Source organism: Rana temporaria, chromosome 3 (genome assembly GCF_905171775.1).
Source record: "Rana temporaria chromosome 3, aRanTem1.1, whole genome shotgun sequence".
In the NCBI taxonomy this organism is placed as follows: Eukaryota; Metazoa; Chordata; class Amphibia; order Anura; family Ranidae; genus Rana; species Rana temporaria.
The window spans coordinates 140,709,171-140,735,314 of NC_053491.1; the positions used below are offsets into that span (position 1 = coordinate 140,709,171).

A 26,144-nucleotide genomic window follows, 5' to 3' on the forward strand; every position below is an offset into this window, starting at 1 on the left:
GAAGCAAACAAGTTATAAATGTTCAGATTAACGAATGGGATGCTTAAGGCCTTTGGAAGAATACTGAGAAAGCCGAAATCTGACCTCTGATTGTACTCAAAGCCAATTTGATTTTCACACCTGACTGTAGAAAAGAGAATTCTCCCAATCACATATTTCCAAGGATGCCATTTTCTGGCTTTACACCAAGCAATACAAGCTTCCAGACCTTATTATAAATCTTCCTGACACCTTTTCTATCATTCACTAGGGTAGACACTACTGGTCCCGAGATGCCACGGTCCTTCAGCAGCCTGGCTTCAATAGCCATGCCGTCAAATTTAGAAACTAAATTGGGGTAGGATATAGGACCTTGAGAAAGTAGATCGGGGCACCGTGGAAGTGTCCATAGCCTGTCTATTGCCAGTCTCACAATCTCCAGGAACGAGGGCCTTCTGGGCCAGGCTGGTGCCACCAGAATGACTGAAGCTCCCTCTCTCCGAATCCTGCACAAAAAAAAAAAAAAAAAAAAAGTGAAATGAGAGGGATTGGAGGGAAAGCTTAGACCAGGGAGTACTGGCTCAATGGAACTACCAGAGCATCTGCTCCGATTGCCAGAGGATCTCTTGTTTGGGACACAAGCTGCTGTAGTTTGTTGTTGAACTTGGATCCCCAACGTTGGCCAATTTCCTGGAATTTCCTAGTCCAGTGCGAAACGAGTCGGCTGTTCCCCTGTTCCTTTGCTGTAACCTGTGAAGTGATGTACTTGCTGTTCGTTTGAATAAAAGACAACCTTTTTGGTCATCGGAGTGCGGCTATCCATTTCCTTTCTTCGTATCCTATGCATGGTCAGTGCATTGCCAGCACCCACGGTATCCTGAGTCAGTCCAATTCTATATAGTGACCCACCTGGAGCGGTGATCCTCTCTCTTCTCAATTTCCTGGAACACCCCTGGGTGTAGGGACCATTCCCCTGGGCAGATCTGCTGGCGGCTGAGATAATCTGCCTTCCAGTTCTCTACTCCCAGGATATAGACTGCCAATAAAAATTGGCACATGTCCATCTGCCCAGGCTAGTATGTGGTTCACCTCCTTCAAAGCTGAACGACTCCTGGTACCGACTTGGTGTTTATATATGCCACTGCAGTGGCATTGGCGGACTGAACCCTTATAGGACAGTCCTGAAGCTCCACCATCCAGGACTGTATTGCCAGACGTACTGCCCGTAATACCAGGACATTGATGGGCAGGATCTGTTCTGTCCCTGACCATTTCCCCTGAGCCGTGAGCCCTTCTATTTTCCCTTTAGCAGGTTTTGATCCTGGAATCACCAGTTTAGGCTTAAGTGTACTGGTGCCAGGACCTTTGTGAACACCCGGTGAGCTGTAGCAAGCCCGAAGGGTAGAGCCACAAACTGAAAATGACGTTCTCTACTGCAAAACGTATGTCCCTCCGATGAGGCTGAAAGATAGGTACGTGTCTTATATCGATGGAGGCTAGAAAGTCTCCCCCCTCTGGAATGAGGCTACCACTGAGCGGACAGACTCCATCTGAAATGACTATCAATAGATACTTGTTCAGGAATCCTAGGTCCAAAATGGGCGTTGTGTCCTTAAACAGGTTTGAGCAAAACACTGTGCCCCTTTCTGCTACTGGAACCTCTACAATCACTCCTTAATGCACTAGATGTAGTGCCTGAAGCAATAAGTTTCGTTTTGGAGGACCCGAGGGAACGGTGGATCATAAAAACCTGAGGGGGGAAACTCCCCATAACTCCAGCTTGTAACCACGAGATATAACTGAGGTGACCCACTCGTCCTGAATTATTGTTTTCCAAATGTCTGCAAAATACAGCAGCCTCCCCCCCCCACCTCAAAAAGGAGGGCTTGGTGCTGGGTTTAGAAGAATTTTGGACCCAGGGCTGTTTCTGGCCCTGGCGCAAGGTTGGCGGCGGAACAGACTTGATGCTGAGAGATTTGAAGAAGCAGTACCTGAGGTTTTAAACGAGGGACGTCTTGTGCTTTTCTTTACAAGACCTAGAGAACTCTTCCCTCCGGAAATCTTTTGGATATATTTGTCCAAATGATCACCAAATAAACATTCCCCATGAAAAGGGAAACCTGCCAATAACTTTTTACAAGGAAGCTCGGCTGACCAGTTCTTAAGCCACAAAAGTCTGCGCATATGTACAGACAAGAGAGCCAAAACGAGAAACCTGCTGTATTGAATCCTTTAAGGCATCAACGGCAAAAACACAGCGCTCGAGGAATCAGTCTTACTTTCAGGCAGATCATCCTCCTGGTTAGGCCCATCAGGCCGTCTGACCTGATCCTTTATGGACTGGTAGATACCAATTGCTGCAACAGCTGGCTGAATAGCTGAACTTGGCAAAAGAAAAGGAAGCCTTTAATAATGACTTTTTAAAATGTCTTTTAAGCCCTGTGCGTTATCTACCAGACAAGTCCTTGTTTAAAGAAAAGAGACTGCTGCATCTACAGCTGGCATGCTCCATTTTTAATGAACTTTTCATCCATGGGATATAAAAAGGGAAAGCCTCTTCGGAGGAACAAAAATCTTGTCAGGATGTTCCCAATCAGCATACACCGCCTGTTCCAACAGAGAAGAGGCCTCAGGGATCCCAAAAAAAAGGACCAGGGGGCTTAGTCACCTTTGCAAGAGGCAACTTAAACGCAGAATGAACCATATCGGTCAGAGTCAGGATCAAAAGCCTCCGAGAGGCAGACATCAACTGGATATTATCTTGTCCAGATTGCTCGGAAGCAGACTTGTATGCCCAGCACTCCACTGAATCCTGAGCTTTAAGCTCTTCTCCATCCTCAACCCATTCCTGCTCCAGACTAGGAGACTCATCGAAGGGGGGTGGGGTCTGTCACGCTTCTTGCCACCCTGCGGGATGGAGGCAATCATGCCAGCAATCCTGTGCTCTAACCCGGGTAAGGCCGAGGACAGTTTATCCTTGATAAAAGGGTGAAGCAGCAGAGTTGACTGTAGGCACCATACCAGATAGGCACAGCGGATCTGATTGCCCGGAAGCCTCTGGTCTTTCAGGAGATACAACTAGGTTCATCAGGAAATGACGACATAGGTGTGCCCTTCCTTCCCTGTAGTGTTAGTCCCACTCTTTTTGAAGACATTTACTAGCCACAAAAAGAGTACTTGGGTGTAGTATTAAAAACACCTCAGAAGGGAGACCCCCTTAATAGGACTCACCAAGCCCCTATGCAACAATCTTGCTAAGCATATATCAAATGTAATTGGCAATACCTGGAAAAAAAAAAAAAAAAAAAAAAAAACACACGCACTAAATCCTTTGATGCAGATGATGCGGTCTGAACAAAATGAAAGTTTGTGTCAATCATCTTTGACTACCCCTTCACACAATGTTAATGTATTTTTGTGCATACGTGTTCAATAAAGATTTATTGGTAGCTGTAAAACCGTTAGACATTTAAAATCCAATTTGCTCTTCTGAAACTTTTTTTTAGTCATGTGATCATGCGACTGCCACACCACCATTAAGGGCCAAACAGATACAGTCAGTAGAGAGCATGCATCAGCAGAGCAATAGAAGACCCTCCCAAAGATCTTTCCTTGCAGATGCTAAAAGAACAGTGAAAGATCCCCACACCACAGCAGGAATAAGGTACTTAGTGGGGAATAAATAATAATAATAAAAAAAAAAAAAAAAAAAAAAACACACTGTACCATGATATACACGATTTATATGAATAACAGATTACCACTTCTGGTAATAAAGACATATTGAACATATTGTACATCGGTGTTCTTACTGAATGGAACATACCATAAAAAGTATGCAAATCTTATAGGCTCAAATATTTGTAATGTACTTACTGGGCCATATTCCTCTAGATCTCCCTTCCCTTCTTCAAGGGTCACAAATGAATTTGCAGTTTTATGAATAGATAATCGCCCTTTCTTTGATCTTTTGTTTGGGTCTGCCACAGGATCTTTAAATACATTTACCTGAAAGTTAAAAAAAATAAAAATAATGTTTTTTAAATACATTCAGTCATAAGAAAGGCAGCAAAAACTACACACAATACAGGTTGTGTTAAAGTGTCATAATCATGTACACATACCCCAAGGCCATTCGTCACCACATAGCTACATTTAAATGAACAGTTTAACAAGTCTCTTGTCAGTTTCTGCAGCAGGGCCCCTCCAGATCCAAATGCAATATTCTCAATGCTCCACTTATGCTTTTTCATGCCTTCTACAATCTAAAAAAGAAAAAGAAAAAAGGAAGCCTTTATTACAGAACCAAGTCTTCACACATACTTTGTGGTCTTTTAGGACAACAGGGATCCAGCTCTTCTGCGTCTTGCACTTGCAGAAAGTTGTTCAGCACAACACATGTAAATAACTATATTCCTGCTGCCATCCTAAATTATTATTATTTTTTGAAGCCTGGAATAAAGTGATAAATTTTCTACATTGATATGCAGGAGTTGCAGTAGAGCAAGTAGCTCATCTAGAGTGGTGTATTGATCTTTGCGTAAATTGAGAAATTAAGCAGTGTTGCTGCATTGAATAATGGGGATAATTCAGAAATGTTCAACATCAATTGAACAGACTACTGTGACAATTATGATGCTATTACTGAGAAAAAAATAAAAAAAAATAATCAGGTCTAAAAGCCAGACTTATCCAGAATAAAAAACAAAAAACAAACACTGAATGGGCAAAAACTCCACTTCTATTTAATGCAGATAAGGTTGGTCAATTCTTATTTTAGAAACATATTAAAAAAAAGCTTTATCTGATCAAACAAAAAGACAATGTGTGGTCAAGAATCACAATTGCATGTCATTTACATTTCAGAAAATGAAAAAAAATGAAAAAATAAAAATTATTTTAGTCTACATGTGCTATATTTGTCTACATTCATGTGTGGCAATAAAGCAACCTGGGGGCCATTTACACTGGATGTGTATAAATCTCCACTATAAATCTAAATGCCTGCTTGTAAATTTTGCACATAATGCAGACTCCTGGAAAAAATAAAGACTGAAATCAAATCACATACTCCAATAGGTGAAGATTTTAGGCAAGATACTAAAAGGTTCGACACCTAAAGGGATGACATTTTCCTTTTACTACACCGGTCTATCAAAAAAGGCAGAGCCTCCAACTTGGCAATCAAAAAAAAAAAAAAAAAAAAAAAAAAGGAGGACATAAGGCAACCGTCAATTTCTTCAGATCTTAAAAAGATGCGCCTTCCGCACTAATCAAAAAGACTTGTAGGAAATCCTGGTCATTAGGACAGATAGCCATTTGAATTCCCAATTAAAAATACAATGTATTTTTTTTTACTAACTTTACATGGCTGAAACAATAAGGACCAGTTCCCACTGGTGCGATGTCTGACAGCGGATGTGATTTGCATATCACTACAGTGTAAATCACATGCAATCTCTGCCATACAGATAGTATGGCTGAATTTGCATCGCATGCAGACCAACATCGCACAGGACCCTTTTTTTGGTCCGCTGCAGACCCGGATTGCATGGGTGTTCACACCCATGCAATCCGATACCTGTCCGGATTTGCAGTTCACACTTCCAACTGATTTGGGGTATCATTTAAAGTTTCAATTGACACTCCCAGCAGTTCGCAGAGGGCAGTATGAACTGCCACCAGGAGACATGCGATGCGGGAACCTGCGGTGGATTCGCACGGTTCCCACATTGCTGCAGTGTGAACCGAGCCTAAACCTCACATGGAAAACAGGGCCTAATATTTAACATTCAGAATTACATAACACCAAAGAAGAATATTGCATAGCCCTATATGAAATTTTTATTTAATTTTTTCCCCTTTCAAAAACACCACAAATCTTTCTTCATAAAATTTCTGCCAAAATATAATCTGCTACATTTCTTTGGTAGCAATAACCCAAATCAATGTAGATTCAGCCTGTATGAAAAGATTGTATGGATATATAGAAGATAGTACAAATGCTACCCAAATGACTTTTTTGGAAAGTAGGGAAGGTGATCTGGATTTATTACACGATCGCTTGTTAGTGACAATCAGAAATTCCTTTAATTGTCTTTCATTCCTGACAGCTTGCCTACCATTTTGATTGCGGCGATTGGCTACAGCCATCACATGGTACAGGCTGCTGTGAACGGCCCTGTACCATGTGAGCGCTGGGATCTATCACAGTAGTAGGCAAGCGGTCATGCATTAAAGCACCTATCCGATCGTATTACAATACTATAGCAGGAAGTGGTTACAGCAACAAATTATATATATATATATATATATATATATATATATATATATATATATATATATATATATACACACACACACACACATACACATACATACATACACACACACACAAAAAACAAAAAAAACACACAAACTTGCCTCTTGCAGAGTATTTATATCCACACCATCTCCCTGTATTACACGAAGATAAGGAGGCAGGACCTTGTAACCTCTAGAGTTTTCTTGCACAGGGAATTTCCTTCCTAAAATCTCCAGAACCTGCAAATCACAAATTATTATAAGCAACATTTACAGCATATTATATGGCTTCCAGGAAATATACAGTACAAAGGGTTATTTTTTTACCTTTAAAACGGTGTCCAGAGGATCTCCAGAATCTGGCCGAACTATTAAAGGGGCATCTGCACTTCTTGATACAATCAAACTTCTTAAATCTTCCCCCCAGATTTTCTCACATGCATTGTAAATGTCATAACTGTCACTAACGACTGAAACAGGTACTGAAGAAAACTGGGTCACAATATGCCTAAATGCATCCGTCTCATGGTCTTTACCCCAGGCTGTGATTGTACTGAACAGAAGAGCAAAAAAGGTAAATCAGGATTATTGTATTTACGGAAGATAAAACACAAGTTTTAAATATTAATAAAAAAAAAAAAAGGGGGGGGGGGGTGGATGTTCCCACAAGGATTATTCATAAAACAGAGCAGAGCTAGCCATTGAAAACCAAAAGAAAATATTGTCGATCGATAGTTTTTCGCATCAGTGTGTGAGCTGCGACATGCTACTTTCGTGTAGAACCGGACTCAACATCTGTTTTTAAAAAAAAAAAAAAAAAAAAAAACACTACTAAATGATAGCACAGTCATTTGCGCCATTTTTGGTTTTCATCTAGTCTATATAGACGGCTCAATTCTAATGTAATCTGTGCAAAGAAAATATATGTAGCCGGTCATGGCTGACCACCATTTCTGAAAATGCTAGGCCCCTGGCTCTCATTCTGAAGAGTCACAAGTCACTGACAAGGAGCAAGCATGCAAACAGAGTTCTGCTTTTATTTGGTATATTCTTGCTCAGGCTCAAGCATTAGTCAGTAAGACAGCAAGGCAACTAACGTTTTCAAAAGATCAGAGCTGGCAGCCTCCCTTTTCCCCAGTAACCTTATCCTGCAATCCTCAACTATGAAGAGAACTATCATTCAATGGCACTGGAACATAGCTCATAAAAGCAACAGCAAAAAGGTATAAATACTATTCATAGGCCAGATTCTCAAAAGAGATACGCCGGCGTATCGCCTGATATGCCGTCGTATCTCTGAGTCCGCCCGTCGTATCTATGCGCCCGATTCATAGAATCAGTTACGCATAGATAACCATTAGATCCGACAGACGTAAGGCTCTTACGCGGTCGGATCTTAAATGCAATTTTTTTTTCGTCGCTAGGTGTCGCAGACGTCGTTTTCCCGATCGAGTATGCAAATTAGCAAAATACGCAAATTCCCGAACGTACGCCCGACCGACGCAGTGAAGTTACGACGTTTACATAAGATTTGCGACGCGTAAAGTTTCCCCTGCTATATGAGGCGCAGCCAATGTTAAGTATGGCCGTCGTTCCCGCGTCGAAATTTAAAAATTTACGTCATTTGCGTAAGTCGTCCGTGAATAGGGCTGGACGCCATTTACATTCACGTCGAAACCAATGACGTCCTTGCGACGTCATTGAGCACAATGCACGTCAGGAAACTTTAGAGACAGCGCATGCGCAGTACGTTCGGCACGGGATCGCGCCCAATTTAAATGATCCACGCCCCCCACCCGGATCATTTGTATTAGGCGGGCTTGCGCTGGAGGATTTACGCTACGCCGCCGCAACTTTACAGGCAAGTGCTTTGTGAATCAAGCACTTGCCCGTAAAACTTGCGGCAGCGTAACGTAAATGAGATACGTTACGCTGCCACAACTTTAGGCCATTATACGAGAATCTGGCCCATAGTATGTAAACCAGTTACTGGTAACAGACGTCACACAAAACCTATACATTTCTGTACAAAGAAAAACACTGACAGCCCTTTATTATATTTGTGTCTGTTAAGGAGGTCGGTTTGCACACCATCTTTTTTGACAAGCTCATTACAAACCAAATTATTGCAGGTAACTAAAACAGGAACAAAGCAACTGATGTCTACACATTTCCTTCTCTATTACTTTAATTGTTCAGGAAACCATCTCCGTCTTGAAAGCTTTTATACAGCTCATTCATCTTGGATATCATTTTAGATAAACACCTAAAAATGTATACTTATCCAGGCGAGGCATAGAACATTTTAGAACTCAAGATTAATTGCACTTTAAAGCAGAATTAAACCCAAAATAAAACATATTGCAGCTTACCAGTCCTTAGATGTGATGGCTGCATTAGTTTTTTCTTTTAGGCTTTATCAGGTCTTCATCTGGTGACCCAGCCAAGCAAGTCTGCTTTTCAACAGAAAAAGCTCTTGTAGATGTAGCAGTTAGGCTCGGTTCACACCGCTGCGATGCGAGAACCCTGTGAAACCAATGCAGGTTCCAGCATCACATACAACTCACAGGCAGTTCACACTGTCCTATGCGAACCGCTGGGAGAGTCAATACAAAGTTAGACCCAGATTGGTTCGCATATCGCAGTGCAAACTGTCAATTCGTACAGAAATTCTGGTGCGGATCAAAAAAAGGGTCATGTGCAAGTTTGGTCTGAATGCCATGACATGCATTGCACAGACATCACATGTGTTTTGCACAGCAGTGCGAATCACATGCGATGTCCGAAATTGCAGCAGTAAGAACTGGCCCTTACAGAAATAAGACAAAACCATTAACACCGACAGGGGGGGGGGCTTAAAAGATTTAGCCATTCTGTAAAACCTTTACACCCCCCCCCCCCCCAAAAAAAAAAAAAAACCCCGTTTTCTGTATTAGGCTTGGTTTGCACTGCAGCAACTTGGGATCTGAAGCGAGACCCCCAAGTCGCATGAGGGAGAAAGAATCGCCGCTCAAGGATACCAATTAGGAGTCTCGTCACCAAATCCGAAGCCATAGGTGCTGGCAATGCATAGGATAATGCAAAATGAAGGTAGGATTTCTGGACAGCCGCACTCCAAAACTTGTTTTTATTGTAAAATGAAAGACACAGGATACATGCCACAGCAAACAGGGTTACAAGCGGATGAGTTTCACACTAAAGTTTCACACTAAACGCGTCAGCTTGAACACCGTTTGCTGTGGGATGTATCCTGTGTTTTTCCATTTTACAATAAAAGCAACAAGTTTTGGAGTGCGGCTGTCCAGAAATCCTTCCTTCGCCAAGTAGCATTTGAAATCCCATGTTAGTCAATGAGAACTGTCTTAAGTAGTACTGAAGTCGCTCCGACTTTAGAAAAGGTTCCTGTACTACTTCAAGCCAATTTCTATCCGACTTGTGCCCATAGACTTTAATGGAAGTTACATGGTCCTCATATATTGATGCGATCTGGAGCCGACATTCCAGGAAGATTACCAAGGCATTCCCAAAAGTTGCACCAAAAAAAGTACCCACGTTGCCAGGAAGTTGCCTGGCAAAGGTGCAACTTTCAGGTCGCAGTTGTGCGAACCATGCCTTAGTGGGAGTTTGGCTTCAATTTGTTACTGTATTTAAAACCTGCTAGTCCCATCTAACACTCCCCTTCCCCCAGACTAACAATGCTCCTGTCCAAATCTGCCCTGTGTTCTCCTTTATTCACAGGGGTGGCTGTAGAATACAGATGGTGTGTTACTGGCCAGAACACAAAGTGAAAACCCAAGAAAAAAATTAAGAAAAAAAAGTGAATACCAATACAGCCATCACACCTAAGGATTGGTAAGCTGCAATGCATTACATATTTGGTTTAGGGTTTCATACCGCTTTAACTTTAAGGCCTCATGTACACTGGATATTAGAATAAAGTTATAAAAACATCAGTAGCTTTGCAGTGAGATTTTAAAAGTTTTTGCAATAGCGGTACATAGGATAACATGGAGAGTTTAATGGCTGTAAAAAAAAAAAAAAAAAAAAAGTATACTGCCAAAAATGTCTCAAAATAGCAGTATTTTTTTTTTACTATATACAATTGAAGGGGGAACACATATACATACACACACTAATATTTAATATATATATATATATATATATATATATATATATATATATATATATATATATTATATTATATTATATATATTATATATATTATATATATATCCCACAGGCATATAGCAGCAACAATGCAAGTGCAGGAATAACATCACCTGCACAGAATTCATTTTTGGACACACTAGATGTCCAATGATCAAAGCGGTATTAAAACAAAACCACTAATTTAATATATTGCAGCTTACCAATCATCAGATGTGATGGCTGCATCAGTTTTCTTTGCCTTTTCCCCCCTCTGTTTTCACCTGCATTAATGGCCAGTAACACCTCCTGCATTAGTGAGAAATGAGCACAGAAAGCACAGAAGACAGCAGCACTGTCGGGGTGGTTGGGGGGAGTGTTTAATTATTTAGTGTATTTAAATCTGCCAATACATTTAACCCAAACTCCAGCTCACACTTTAAGCCATTGGCTAACTTTTTTGTTCCTTTTGGAATAAAATTGTCCGTAAATTAATAAAAATTGATCATTTTAAATCCCCTCTGGCAGTAAGTGGTTTGTCTCATCCCTGTAACTGATGCATTCTGCTGTAGAGTGGGCTGAATTACCAGATGAAAATAGAAGAAAGACCAATACACCCATCACAGCCAAGAACTAGCAAACTGCAATGTAATTAAAAAAAAAAAAAAAAAAAAAAAGTTTACTTTTGAATTTTTTTACACTTCAACATTTCATTGTTCTGTTAACCAACACAACCAAAAACTATTGTATGTCAAGCTACTTGAAAATGCGCAGGGCAAAAATATGCACTAGGACAGTTACCGTTTTTATTTTTAGCTGTGCACAACTCAATGTGCCACTAAACATGCACAATTTAATATATATATATATATATATATATATATATATATACACACACACACATATACATACATACACACACACACATACACACACACACACACACACACACACACAGTACAGAACAGACCAAAAGTTTGAACACACCTTCTCATTCAAAGAGTTTTCTTTATTTTCATGACTATGAATATTGCAGATTCACACTGAAGGCATCAAAACTATGAATTAACACATGTGGAATTATACATAACAAAAAAGTGTGAAACGACTGAAAATATATTTCATATTCTAGGTTCTTCAAAGTAGCCACCTTTTGCTTTGATTACTGCTTGGCACACTCTTGATGAGCTTCAAGAGGTAGTCATCTGGCGCAGCACCCCATCACTCTCCTTCTTGGTCAAATAGCCCTTACACAGCCTGGAGGTGTGTTTGGGGTCATTGTCCTGTTGAAAAATAAATGATGGTCCAACTAAACGCAAACCAGATGGAATAGCATGCCGCTGCAAGATGCTGTGGTAGCCATGCTGGTTCAGTATGCCTTCAATTTTGAATAAATCCCCAACAGTGTCACCAGCAAAGCACCCCCACACCATCACACCTCCTCCATGCTTCACAGTGGGAACCAGGCATGTAGAGTCCATCCGTTCACCTTTTCTGCGTCGCACAAAGACACAGGGTTGGAACCAAACATCTCAAGTTTGGACTCATCAGACCAAAGCACAGATTTCCGCTGGTCTAATGTCCATTCCTTGTGTTCTTTAGCCCAAACAAGTCTCTTCTGCTTGTTGCCTTTCTTTAGCAGTGGTTTCCTAGCAGATATTCTACCATGAAGGCCTGATTCACACAGTCTCCTCCTAACAGTTCTAGAGATGTGTCTGCTGCAAAAGGAAGAACCTAGAATATGAAATATATTTTCAGTTGTTTCACACTTTTTTGTTATGTTTAATTCCACATGTGTTAATTCATAGTTTTGATGCCTTGAGTGTGAATCTACAATTTTCATAGTCATGAAAATAAAGAAAACTCTTTGAATGAGAACGTGTGTCCAAACTTTTGGTCTGTACTGATAGATAGATATATCTATAATAGGAACCTCTTCCTTCTTTCATTTATGCTCTGAAATGCAAGCCTTACTCTGGTGTTTTCAGACCAAGTTTGTTCTCCATGCCCCAGTCTTGTGTATGTGAACATAGCCGCCCTTTACTACTTTGCTCCCAAGATGGACCTGAATTTGTAATTTTTACTTTGATGCATGCACAGTGGCTTGCTATAGCCCAGAAAGCCATGGGGATTATAGTACGCAGAGCATGCAATCGAAATAAGAACTACTTGTTCTATACTAGGTGGAGGATCAGGAATGCTCACAGGAAAAAACGAAACATGAAAAAACAATGGTAAGAGACTTAAAGGGGTTGTAAAGGTTAGTTTATTTTGTAAATAGGTTCCTTTAAGCTAGTGCATTGTTGGTTCACTTACCTTTTCCTTCTAATTCCCTTCTAAATGCTCTTTTTCTTTGTCTGAATTTCTAACTTCCTGCATCTCCTCAGTAAACTTCACATCCAAGCGGTGTTTAGTCAGATAGAAAAGCTTACCGAGGAACAGGAAGTGAGAAATTCAGACAAATACAAAAAAAAAAAAAAAAACATTTAGAAAGGGGGGGGGGGGGGGGAGAGAAGAAAAAAAGTAAACCAACAATGCAGTAGCTTAAAGGAACCTATTTAAAAAATAAAAAACAAACCTTTAAAAATAAGCCGTAGTATACTGGAAGAAAAAAAAAAAATTAAGCATTAATGTAAAAAAAAAAAAAAAAGTGAAGCGTCACAAAAAAACATATCCAATGTTTACTTACCTGTGTTCAGCAGCTGGCACAGAAAAGCCTGGAACTGGGTCTTTTGTTCCATAGTATCGCTTTATTAAACAAATACCAGCTACAGTATCTGTTCCTTTAAAGTTCACCAAATGAGCTGATGCTCCAATCCCAGCAGTCTGGAGGAGAAAAAAAAAAAAAAAAAAAAAAAAAAAAAAAAAAAAAAAAAAAAAAACACACCAGGACAAAGTTATTGCATCAATAACCCCACTTTTCATTTTAATGCAATACAAATTGAGTAGAGCCCAAGGTTCAAAAGAGATGGGTGGATTGATTGACCCTACAAATATCCACCTCTTCACCGATTTGCAGCTATTATACAGTATAACAGTTCATGGAAATTGATTACATATAAAAAAAACAAAGGCTGCAAGTCTCTATCCTCACAAGTCGTTTTATACCGGATGGGCAGCCATATTACATACAATAAACAGAAAACATCACAATAAAACATTTTTCACATAAACTAGATTTTACTTGTAAAATGTGCAATGATGTGATGAGAGTATTTAGGAAGACATTCATCAAATAGAACACAGGGGAATCTGGTTAGGTCTACTGCTATGAAAACAATTACAGTAGATCTTAAAAATGTCTAGTTTAGCAGATAAATAAATGTAACAATTTTACAAGTACTATTTTTGCATGCTACTATGTTAAAAAGCCTGGTTATGAGGCAATCATGGGAACTGCCATTCAGGATCTCTTCTGCAAGAGCAAAATTTCTGCCTTTTTTTAGCCAACTCTGAAATACAGTAATGAGGGGCGGTGATGTGCGCCAATTACTGTGCAATTCACCCACTTTGACCCAAAATATTAAACCTTTCTTAACCACTTCCAGACCGCTGTACGACTATATACGGCCTAACTTTAAAGATACATATCTCGGTAACAGCAGCAGCTGCTGCCACAACCGAGGTATCTATCTTTACTGTCAGCGGTTCTGGTAACGATAACGGCGGTCTCCGCGGCGGATTCGCCGCTATCGGTGGCGGGAGAGGGGCCCCCCCTCCCGCCGCTTGCCGGAGCCGTCGGTAGCGGCGGAGGAGATCGCGACCGTTCGGGAGCTGAGCGGGGACGAGACTGAAGGAAAAATCTCCTTCGCCCGTCCCCATAGCTCTGCTGGGCGGAAGTGACGTCAAAATGTCAGTCCCGCCCAGCCTCTTAAAGAAACATTTTTTTTTTTTGTCATTTGAAAAAATGACATTTTCCAATTTTTTTTTTGCATTTTAGTCTAAATATAAGATCTGAGGTCTTTTTGACCCCAGATCTCATATTTAAGAGGACCTGTCATGCTTTTTTCTATTACAAGGGATGTTTACATTCCTTGTAATAGGAATAAAAGTGATCATTTTTTTATTTTTATTTTTTTCAGTGTAAAAAAAAAAAAAGAAAAAAAAAATTTTTTTTTTTTAAAGCGCCCCGTCCCGACGAGCTCGTGCGCAGAAGCGAACGCATACGTGAGTAGCGCCCGCATATGAAAACGGTGTTCAAACGACACAAGTGAGGTATCGCCGCGATCGTTAGAGCGAGAGCAATAATTATAGCCCTAGGCCTACTCTAACTCAAAAAATGCAACCTATAGAATTTTTTAAACGTCGCCTATCGAGATTAAGGGTAAAAGTTTGACGCCATGCCACGAGCGGGCGCAATTTGTAAGCGTGACATGTTGGGTACCATTTTACTCGGCGTAACATTATCTTTCACAATATATAAAAAAATTGGGCCAAATGTATTGCTGTCTTATTTTTTAATTCAAAAAAGTGATTTTTTTCCAAAAAAAGTGCGCTTGTAGGACCGCTGCGCAAATATGGTGTGACAAAAAGTATTGCAATGATCGCCATTTTATTCTCTAGGGTATTAGAAAAAAATAAATATATAATGTTTGTGGGTTTTAAGTAATTTTCTAGCAAAAAAAAAAAACTGTTTTAGTCTTGTAAACACCAAATCTGAAAAACACCCAAAGTAGAGAAGTGGTTAAAATAAAAATAAATGAAGGAACATTTTTATTTTTGCTTTTTTTTTTTATGAAAACACTTACAGAACAGAAAACAGTGCAGCGCAAATGTGTAAATAAAGGACATCAAAGGTTAATAACCAATAATGATAATTATATGAATAAAATGTATTCTTTTATTTTTATTCATACAATTATCATTTTTGTGTTAATTCTTCGTGTCTAGCTTGCATTTTGGGGGTTTATTTATTATTGATTTTGTTTTTGCGCTGATTGCACCTTCTTTTTTGTATACTTACAGAACAGAGCTCAATACCAAAACAGAGGCTGTAAAAGAGGTAGATGTAGGGCACTATAAATAGATTAGCAGACAGCTGCTTTACTCACAGGACAGCTCTGACCGAGTGGCCCAGAAGACTGCAAGACCATTCACAATGCGCAGCTCATGCATGCGCACTGGGCACCCTGCTATGGAGCCGCAAGTTGTCACAGCTAGGTGGCCACCGTTAAGATGCTGGCGCCAGACAGGAGGGGACAACAGCTAAGGTGAACCAATCGCTGGATCGTGGGACAAGCGAGTAGGTTTTATTAAAGAAGACTGGAGCTCCTCTTCAGTGCAGGGAATGCATTAAGGTAAACATTTTAACTTTAGAACCACCCTAGTCGCTATTCGAATGAAGGCAAGTACTCTCTTCTGAGCCATCTCAACCCTTCAAAAACGCCACATTTCCAAATAGGAGACCACTAAAATCTGTCCACTACCAATACCTCTAAAATTGTTTTAAGTTATTGACCTGGAAAAACTACGTTGATATAGACCTCTTGCTTTGACTTTTCCCATCTGCATACTTGTACCAGGTCAGTACCTAGCAACGCCAGTGAGTCAGAATAACTGGCAAGACACTAAAAGCAGTCCACTGGTGATTTTTACCCACAGCTAAGCCTGTAATAAGGCTTACCTAAAGTAAGTAGGCAAGATTAATATCTCCTGAACATGCATCATTAAGGAGATATTCACACTGGATGCAGCCAGTGACAACACCGTCGCATGCGCTCTAAAGTTCTGGGATACCATGATAGACCTTCAGAGCTTTGTGTCGGAGACAACGTCATCATGGCTCCAGCCACTCATACAGCGGGAGCCCACGAACCTGGAAGAAAGACTGGGGAAGATGGAAGCCCTGTCAGGGGTGACAGCGTGCCGCTGGAGGGCTTCGTTCTAAGGTAAGCATTTCATATCGTGCTAGTATGCAATGAATTCCTTTACTGACATGGTTTAGAACCGTTTTAACAAGTAGGTAAAAAAAAAAATGGCAGCTCCACCTTATGTCTTCAGTGACACAATGTCAGTGAGGACAATACATAAAAAAAAAAAACTCAATGACAACACTAGGAAACTTGTATCATATTTAAAAAAAAAAAAAACAGTAAATGTTTTACCTCTTGTGAGGAAACTCCTCTGTAGCCAAAGTCATGTAATTTATACTCGAGTCCTGTCAGGCTACCAGATGTTTCCAGCAAATACTTTGCCAGAATTTTCTTCTGTTCTCTTGAGTTAGTTGCTACAGTGATGGGATACCATGTTTGAACAAGGATTGTCTAAAAGAAGAGAGCAAAATAACTTGATTCAATTAACTGCTGGCATACAAACATCTAACACACTTGATTATAGATCTTCAGAGAGCACCTTATTGTGAAGAACGATTCACATCAGCTTGCGTCTTATAAATAACAATCTTAAAATGTTTGAGGTCTTCTCAAAGTAACTCTAAACCACACCTTCAAACTCATGTTATTAGACTCCAGGTGTGCAAACTACTGACTTCAATTAGCTTTAGTTTAATTGGTCTATGGCACAGATGTCAAACACAAGGCCCGTGTGCCGAATACGGCCCAACAGGCGCACTCATCCACCAGTTTTGCAGCCGGATCGCCATTCTGCCACCTCGGGCTCTCACCCTTCACTCCTGCTCCCCGCTGTCACTTGTAAACACAAAAGCCTTCCGTTTTTACATGGGACAGCTCCCCTCACAGCGGGGATAGGATAGAGTAGAGCTGCAAGGAAGCTTTGGAGGAAGAGGGACATTGAAGTTGCACACTGCATAGCGCACCCCTGAACTCTGCACCCTGTACATAACTTACTCCTGGACTTTCCTCTCTGTAAATAACACACCTGAATAAAAAATAAATAAAAATACAGTCTTCGATACATCTGGCCCTTTTGAGGGCAACCGTACTGCCGATGTGACCCGCAACGAAATTGAGTCCGACACCCCTGGTCTATGGGTCTCCTTACTTTTCCCCCCAGCACTGTGAATGTTTAACAGCTTGCCGGCCAGCCGCAAATTGATGGCGGCACACTGGTACTCCTATGCGAATCGTCGTAAATGGAGGAAAATCGTTTTTTCAGGGCAAATTGGGCCTTCATTTAATGGTAAATGGCAACGAATATCACCTGACTTTAAAGTGGTTGTAAAGTCAGAAGGTTTTTTATCTTAATGCATTAAGATAAAAAGCCTTGTGTGCAGCAGCCCCCACTCAGTACCACCTAATACTTAACTGAGCCCCATCTCTCTCCAGCGATGTCCCCAAGTTCCTCAGCCGTATGGGACTTTCCTCCCAACTGGCTCAGAAAAGGTGCAATTGGCTCCCACTGCTGTCAAAGTCAGTTAGCCAATCAGGAGAAAGAGGGGGCAGGCCGACCCGGTGGTCCATGTCTAAATGGACACAGGGAGCTGAGACTTGACTCAGGTGCCCCCAGAGCAAGCTGCTTGCTGTATCCCAAGAGAGTGGCCTTCAAACTGCAGCCCTTTGCCAACCTTTATCGGGCCCTTGGGGCACTGTTCCTCCCGCTGACACCAACAACAGGGCAAAGTTTCTTCCAAATACTAATGATGGGGTAATATTCCTTACACCAATACCAGTGATAGGGAACTACTCCTCCCCCCTAACCATCAAGCCTGAGGCTAGGTTTATTTTCACCGATGCTGGGTCTGGGACTTTCTACTCCCATTGGCCACAATCCACGCCCCACCCCCCCTAAAATTCTGAAGGACAGTGAACTGGCCCTTTATTTGAAAAGCTTGAAGGCCCCTGTTCTAGGACAAGAATGAAGCGCATAGTGCCTCTAATGTAGCACAATCCACCTTCTTGCACACCTCTGCTCCAGAGGAGGACTCTAAAATGTGGATCAACTGTAAGCATACACAGCATGTGCGTTGCCAACATACCATCAGATGCGAGGCAAAATAAAAAACACACAAAACACAATTAAATGTCACAAACCTCTATCCAGTTTGTAAGCCAGTAGCATTCAGGATCTGTATTTTCTACTGTGAAAAGGACATTTCCCCTGGGGATAACACTACCTTCAGCCACAGCCTTCACTTCAATAGGCAGATGTCCATCATATTTCTAAAAAACATAAGCAACAATGTGTTCATAGGAGCAATGGGCCATTTTTATTACAAACATGGCAGTTTAATACAATGAAATTGTATCACTAAATTAGGACTGTTTACAGCACTTGGCCTTCACATAGTGTTCTCATGCTAGAGCACAGAAAGCTGAAAATTCCAGTCCCACACACAGCACTATGTGCCAAAGTTCAAGAAAAAGGGTACAAATGCTATAGCATGGAAACTTTACAAGTGTATGTAGTCCTTTTAATGTTATCACATATACAGTTACTGGAATCCGTGGTCTATACATTTATACTGCTCTTAGGCCTCATTCACACTATGCTCTTCTGAACGTTTTTCTCTCGACAGAAAAGCAGCCGCATTAAAACAGACCTAAAGTCAAAATGTTCGTTGCGTCAAGAGTTTGGGCGTTCCGATGAGGTCAGCAGTGGCAGTCATTTCTTTTTAAGGGCTTACTTACACCACTGTGCGTTTCTGCTTGCACATTTGTAGTGCATTATTTCATTACAATTTATTGTCTTTACCAAGTTGCATTTACAAGTGTTTGTGCGCGGTCAAGTGAAGAAAAATGCAGCATGCTGTACTCCCTCCACCTTCAAAACCCCCCCCCCAGGGTGCATGTTAAAGACTCTATACAAACAGGTGGGTGGCAGATTACCGAACTCCAGGAAAAACATAGTCCTGGTTTATAAAGGGTACACGCACCTTGCTTGTTACCGAGCAGCTATGGAGATTTTGTATTTACACCAAAAGGCTATGAAAAGTTCACATAATATAGAATAAATGGACTGTAAAGTATGAATTGGAAAATCACTTTGTTTTAATTTGGTCACATTCAACAGGACCTGTTCTGTAAAGAATGTTCATTGACTTGGAGGGCGAAAAAAACTCCCACTGTCAGAATACATTATCGCAGTAGTTGAAAGACAATTTCATAATGTGTGGCTTACCAAAGTCAATCACCATGCAATGTGTAGATGTGGACTGACCCAAGAACAGGATGGAGGTTGTGAATCCTATTCTAGTTACAATCTCATCCTTCACATCAGCAATGCTTTAATTTACATGGCTTAAAAGGCGCAAATTTCTGTCAAACGACCAGGGTAGAGATTTGATAGTGTTCCAGTCTGCTATAGATGGCCCCTTTCCTGCTTCTTGTACACCCGTCGTCATCGCCTTTCAAAATGTGCATTTCATGGTCCTTGAAAGAGTGTCCTTCCTTGAAGCGGACCTCATTGAACTTGCCCCCTACCTTTTCTCCACCCTATCCTCACTTACCCGTTATCCTAGATAAAAAATAAAAACACCACACACACTGTCCTGTAGCGATCCACTGTTCAGCTGAGCATACCCATGTCCTACGCCACCATCTTGGTCCTGTTCTTTTAGCTAGATGCCTCTTCCAGGTTCTGGCCCTAAATGATGCAGCAGCTCGGCCCCGTGGCTGTTCTGTAAATTGAACTCCTGTAGCCTCCTGGGACATGCAACAAGGGTGTCCCAGAGGGCTGTGGTTGAAGGTCAGGTCATTTTGGCTTAGGCCATTTTGACTTGGGGCCACCAGAAAAACCAAAAAACATTTGAGAGCTTGTTTTGTCTCTCAAAATGTACAGGTCTTTGCATTCACTACACTGAACATACCAAGTTATATCATTTTTGTTTGGGCGTTGTGGATTTACCAGCTTTTGTTTTCATGTACATCTAGTCTTCCATTTCTACCCCAGTAAACTTGGCAACAATTCACATCTTTAGCCATGTTAATTGAGGGATTTAACATGCTTGCAAACTTCCTGACACCAAGGAAGAGATTATATAACTAGATCAGGGAGGTTCTACAACTTCACACCTTCCAACCTACTCCGACAATCGAGGGCTACATATTCCATGGCAATGGTGTTATCTGTGTGTATAAATGTTGAGGTATCTTTCTGAAGCTCTATAACAAAATTATTCTCACCTCAAGGATGTAATTCCATCCTTTCTCGTTAAAAACATCATCTTGGAAATGCTCTCTATAAACCTCTTTGGCTTCTTGAATTTTCTCTTTGGTCACAACCTTTCCTGTTGGGGAAGAAAGAGGTAGTGCAATAATGCAAAATGTCAAAATGAAGGAGATATCAGTTTTCAAGGTGAGCTCCAGTTCCATACGGATAACCAAATATAAAATATCAGTAAAGAGGTAATAGTTTGTTATTTACTTCAATTTAAGCCAGGTGTAAGGAAGAAATGTGCAACTCTAAAGACAGCAGATGTATTGTTTGAGAAGAGGGAGGTGGTCAGGTTTACCTTTCAAATATTTCTTTAGAATATACTGCAATCCATAAAAGACCGTTTCATCATATTTCACCTTCCTAAATTTAGATTCTTCGGTTTTCTTTTCCCGACACTCAAAGTAGGAATATACTTTGGTTGTGTTTGGAGGATACTGTTTATAGTGAGTAACCTGAAAAAGAGGAATACAAATAAAATACAAAATCACCCACCGCACAGCCATTTATCGAAATCTGTCCGATCAAATAAACAAGTTGAAATTTCTTACAGTCCCCTATGTGAGGATTCTTTTGGTGACAGGTTCTCTTTAATGAGACATGCAGAGTCTAAAAAGACCCTGCATATGTCCCGTGTTCAACTGAATGTAATGCAATGCACATTGCACTGCATTACATTCTTTCCCAACCTTGATGGCCAGAGGAACGGTCAACGGAGACCCAGACATGACGTCATACACATCACTTCCAGGTCAGCAGCAAGAGGGGGGGGGGGGGGGGGGGGGGGGGGGAGATCAGACGTCTCCTCCCTCAACTCCACACGCTATGCTAGTCCTGAGTCCACAGATGGGCAAGCAGAGCCCAGGAATACATGGTGAGGGCGGGGTGTGCCCAGGGTGGGTAAAAGCATTCAGGGTGGCAGCAGAACCACTCGAATGCTTCCATCTCTGATAATTAAACCCAGCTCTTGCCCACAGCAGGTCTGAATGTTAAAACTACTACATGTCCAGGCATCGGGTGATGGGCCTGGTGCAAACAGTGAATGGGCAAAGGTCCAGGAGCCAGGATGCAATTTAGTGTGCGTTGGAAGTTGTCAAGCCCTGTTTTACTATATGAATAAAAAAAAAAAAAAAAATCTCAAAGAATTTCTATAAAATGTTCTTCGTTTATAATTTCTTTGGTAAAGACCAAGACAAAACAAACACACATTAGATGGTGTGAAAGCTATACAGTTTACAAACTACGATATATATTTTAAACTTAAAGCCCCCTACACACAAGCCGAATGCTGGGCAACATCGGCCGGTTCAATAAAAAAACATTCGACCCATATGTATGCCAGCCGGTTCCACAGGATCCAGCCAGCTTCTATCGGACAAGCATGCTGGAAAACCAGCAGCCAACCGGCTCCCGATCAGCGCTTTCGGGCAATGGCGGAGAGCGTCGACTGGAGTGTTCTGGCGAGGGGCCATCCCCCTGTCATAATACAACAGCTTAGTGGGGGAGATCGCTGTACTATCATTGGATCACTGGGTTGAAAACCCTCCACAAAACTCCAGGCCAACACACATACCCCCTCTACTATTCTCTTAATTACATCTACACCATTGACCATGCAGATGTCATTTATGTCTTGGCTAATGTTAGAATATATAAGAATGCATACAGATGAACATGCCAAAAATTAGGAAATTTTGGGATTAAAATCCTAAAATAAGGATAGATAGAGATATATAGATAGGAGATATAGATAGATATAAATAAATAAAAAGCCATGCATGACTGGCTAGCAAAAATGCAGAAAATTCCACCCTCCATTGTGGTTTTGGCTTTATGTAAACATTTAATTCATAACAAAACCTTCATCATTCATGTCCAATATTCACAAAGCTGGATAGAACATACATGTTCAGACACTATAATTGATGAAACAATATAAGTTTCATTCATCCAAAACATATGGTGGTTAGGAGTCAGCAAGTTTAGCTAAACTGTTATTTTAAAAGCTTAAAACTGTCAGAACATCTTGACTCCTCTACTCCTGCCTATTATCGTGTGAGGGCAAAACATCCACAAGAACAAAGCCCTTGTGTGATACTGGAATGCGCTGGCCTGCGGGTACTGAGAATTTAACAGTAGAAGATGGTCAAAAAGAAGATGCTGCAAGTGTCATGTATGTTTTTTTCACTATTGACTTGTGTAGTACATATATTACATATGAATTACAGCAACTGTTTATTGTCAACTTGCAGTCGTAGTAGTAAAGTGCTTACCACAGCACGCAATCTAGCCTTGTCCTTTGTAAACAAATACAAAGACAGAAAACCGTCTTTTGGGTCCTGTGTGTCTCCCAGAAGACAGCGGGGGGACGGAGGAGGGGCTGGACATTGCGTCGTTTGCCACAGATTCTGCAGAGCCCCTTGGCCGAAGTGGGAGAAACTACCTGTATTAGACAGGTATCTACTCCCCCAGGAAAGTTGTCAAATCAGCCATGGTGCAGCAAGTATGTTGCAAAAAACTGCCTAGGAGTCCATGTATGTGCAGACAGCCATAGCCAGGAAGACTGTACAAAGCAATGATGGGCTGACAGCGGCCACAGCTGTCCACTGCTATTCAGAAGTAAATGCACAGAAAAAAAAAAAAAATGATTACCTGCAGTTTTGAAAGTGAATGAAAGGTTATGGACATTTCAAAAAAAGCAAAAGTGTAAACCAAGAGATGCATGTTTAGGGTAACATTCCCTTCACAGTACACAACAGCTGGAGAACCCATTCCCTATCAGATAAGTACAAGACGCCAGTGCATACACATCAGACTCATGACATATCTACAGGGCTTTTGGGGGAATTTTATTTGACTTGGGCAATCAGAGTGGTTAATCACTTTCACTTCTCATTTCTTCACATATGACCAGCTTTAGAGAACATAACCTGAGTAACCAAGCTCTTGCTGAAAATCACCTCTTCAGTGATGCCCCCCCAAAAGACTCACTGCTCTAGACATTTAAAGAGATTTCAAAAGTTTGTTTTGCATTGTCTGCAGGTAAAAAGTCTTCTATACATCGGCACCCTCATAGCCTTCCCCCCCCCCCCTCCCAAAAAATGCTTGCCTGTTCCCCAGAGCAGCAGCCCTGCTCTCTTTCCTCACAGGGCATGGAGGCAACAGCAGTAACCATTGGCTCTTACATTTTTTTTTTGCATTTTAGTGTAAATATGAGATCGGAGGTCTTTTTGACCCCAGACCTCATATTTAAGAGGACCTGTCATGCTTTCCCTCTGGGGCACTGCTCGAGGGGCGAGGAGCCAGGAACACCAGCAGGGCACCCAAGTGTATCAGAGCTGCTCTATGCAAAACCACTGAACAGAGCAGGTAACTTTTTTTGTTTTAAACAAACAAGGAACGGAAGTTTTATTACCACTTTAAGGTTTTTTTGGTCTTTGAAATAGCTCAGCAATCTAACTTTATCTTCACGTAAGCCATCGCTACTACAGTGATACTTTTATTGTGTGTGTATGTTGAATTAAACATTTATAAGAACACCACCACTTTCCACAGAGTCCATCTGAAAAAGGGAAGAGGTTGGACGGTTTCCTAGAAAATCACATCTGACAGACAGCACTACATAGTAACATAGCAGTAAGAATTCTGTGTGACATCCTAGAGAAACTTCCACTGTGGGGATTTCGCACTGACACGCCTTTTCCTGCTGCTCCACAAAACTTTCAGTTTCTTTTCTGTAGAATAGCATTTCCCAGAATTGGATCTTATTCACAAGAACAACTGACAAAACTACATTTGTGCCAAGTCCTAGGAAACTGGGACAGGGTTTACTGGATTCACAAGTTATAATGTGCCAAGAGAAATGACATGAAAGGCAATTCCAACTGAACTGTTGGATGATCCTTGAGTGAGACTCTCTGCACTGTAAAGCCAGGCATACACTAGTCTTTTTCGTGCAACCCCGCAGGTTCTATCAGCTCCCCTGTACTAATCATGCAAGGTTAGTCCAGCAAGATTTCCCACTGAGCTGTCGTGTTCTAACAGGGGGGATGCATGCCCCCCCCCCCCAGAACGCTCCGATCAGCGCCATATGCCAAGAGCGCTGATTGGGAGACAGTCGGCTGCTGGTTTTCCAGCATGCATGTCTGAGAGAAACCGCCTGAACAGCTCACTTCTGTTGGACAGACCGATATACAGGGCCGGATTCTAGACAAGGCCAACAAGGCCAGGCCTCGGGGCGGCAGTGGGTGCAGGGGCGGCACTGCAGCTGAGAGGAGAGGACACTTTAATTTCGGGATCCCCCCCCGTCATGTCACGGATGGTGAGAGGAGAGAAAACAGAGGGAAGAGGAGGCCATCTCAATGTAATTTTCGGCAGCAGCACCCCCCAATGATCAATGTCGTTTTTGGCAGCAACATCCCCCCCCCCCCCGGTTCTCAATGTAATTTTCGGCAGCAGCACCCCCCCCCGCCTCTCAATGTCATATTCGGCAGCAGCAGCCCCCCTGCTTCCCAGTGTCCTGCCGGATTTACTCCCTTTGCCGCCCCAAGGCCGGGTCCTTCAATGCGGCCCCCGCCTGCGCAGTACAGGGGGGACATTATCTGCCGGGGGACTTTTTCGGCAGGACACTGGGAAGCAGGGGGGGGGGGTGTGCTGCTGCCGAATATGACATGGAGAGGCAATGTAATTTTTGACAGCAGCACCCCCCCCCCCCATGTCATATTTGGCAGCAGCACCCCCCCCCCCCCCCTGCTTCCCAGTGTCCTGCCAAAAAAGTCCCATGTACTGCGCAGGCGGGGGCGGCATTGAAGGACCCAGCCCTGGGGCGGCAAAGGGAGTAAATCCAGGCCTGCCGATATACACAGGCAGAATGTTTCTTTTTTTTTTTGAACCGGCAGATGTACAGGGCTTAAAGTGTAAGGGCCAGATCCACGAAGCAGTTACGCTGGCGTATCTATTGATACGCCGCGTAACTTCTAGGTTGCTCCGGCGTATCTTTGTTATGTATCCACAAAACAAGATACGCCTGAAGCTGGGCTAGATCCGACTGGCGTACGTCTTAGTACGCCGTCGGATCCAAGGTGCATATTTACGCTGGCCGCTAGGTGGCGCTTCCTTCGATTATGCAAATTAGCTAGATACGCCAATCCACAAACGTACGTACGGCGCATTTTTTGACGTTGTTTCTGTAAGGCTTTTTTTGACGCAACGTTACCCCTGCTATATGAGGCGTAGCCAATGTTAAGTATGGACGTCGGTCCAGAGTCGAATTTTCCGTCGTTTGCGGAAAACGTTCGCGAATAAGGCTATGCGTAGAATGACGTTCACGTCAAAAGCATTGGCTTGTTGCGGGTTAATTTGGAGCATGCGCACTGGGATACCCCCTAGGACGGCGCATGCGCCGTTCAGAAAAAACTTCATTTACGTCGGGTCAAGTCAAATTAACATAAAACACACCCACATCTATCATTTGAATTCCGCGCCCTTACACCGGCAGATTTATGCTATGCCGCCGTAACTTTAGAGGCAAGTGCTTTGTGAATACTACGATACGCTACGCCTGCCTAAAATTACGATGCGCTACGTGGATCTAAGTCTATGTAAAAAAACGTGGCCCTAAGTCTATGTAAAATCCGTGCATCTAT

General features: G+C 41.9%; 1 protein-coding gene across 2 annotated transcripts in view; it reads right to left on the reverse strand.

Annotated features, from left to right (window-relative positions):
- Positions 1-26,144, reverse strand: part of NAMPT (nicotinamide phosphoribosyltransferase) — a 47,448-nt gene that overhangs the window by 8,485 nt on the left and 12,819 nt on the right. For both annotated transcript variants that reach the window (XM_040343528.1, XM_040343527.1), the window contains exons 2-10: positions 20,798-20,954; positions 20,469-20,572; positions 18,378-18,506; positions 16,533-16,691; positions 13,118-13,254; positions 6,610-6,835; positions 6,403-6,522; positions 4,104-4,244; positions 3,856-3,987 (exon numbers count right to left, since the gene is read on the reverse strand). In XM_040343528.1, the coding sequence (XP_040199462.1) occupies positions 3,856-3,987; positions 4,104-4,244; positions 6,403-6,522; positions 6,610-6,835; positions 13,118-13,254; positions 16,533-16,691; positions 18,378-18,506; positions 20,469-20,572; positions 20,798-20,954 (1,305 nt within the window). The remainder of the gene's footprint in view (positions 1-3,855; positions 3,988-4,103; positions 4,245-6,402; positions 6,523-6,609; positions 6,836-13,117; positions 13,255-16,532; positions 16,692-18,377; positions 18,507-20,468; positions 20,573-20,797; positions 20,955-26,144) is intronic.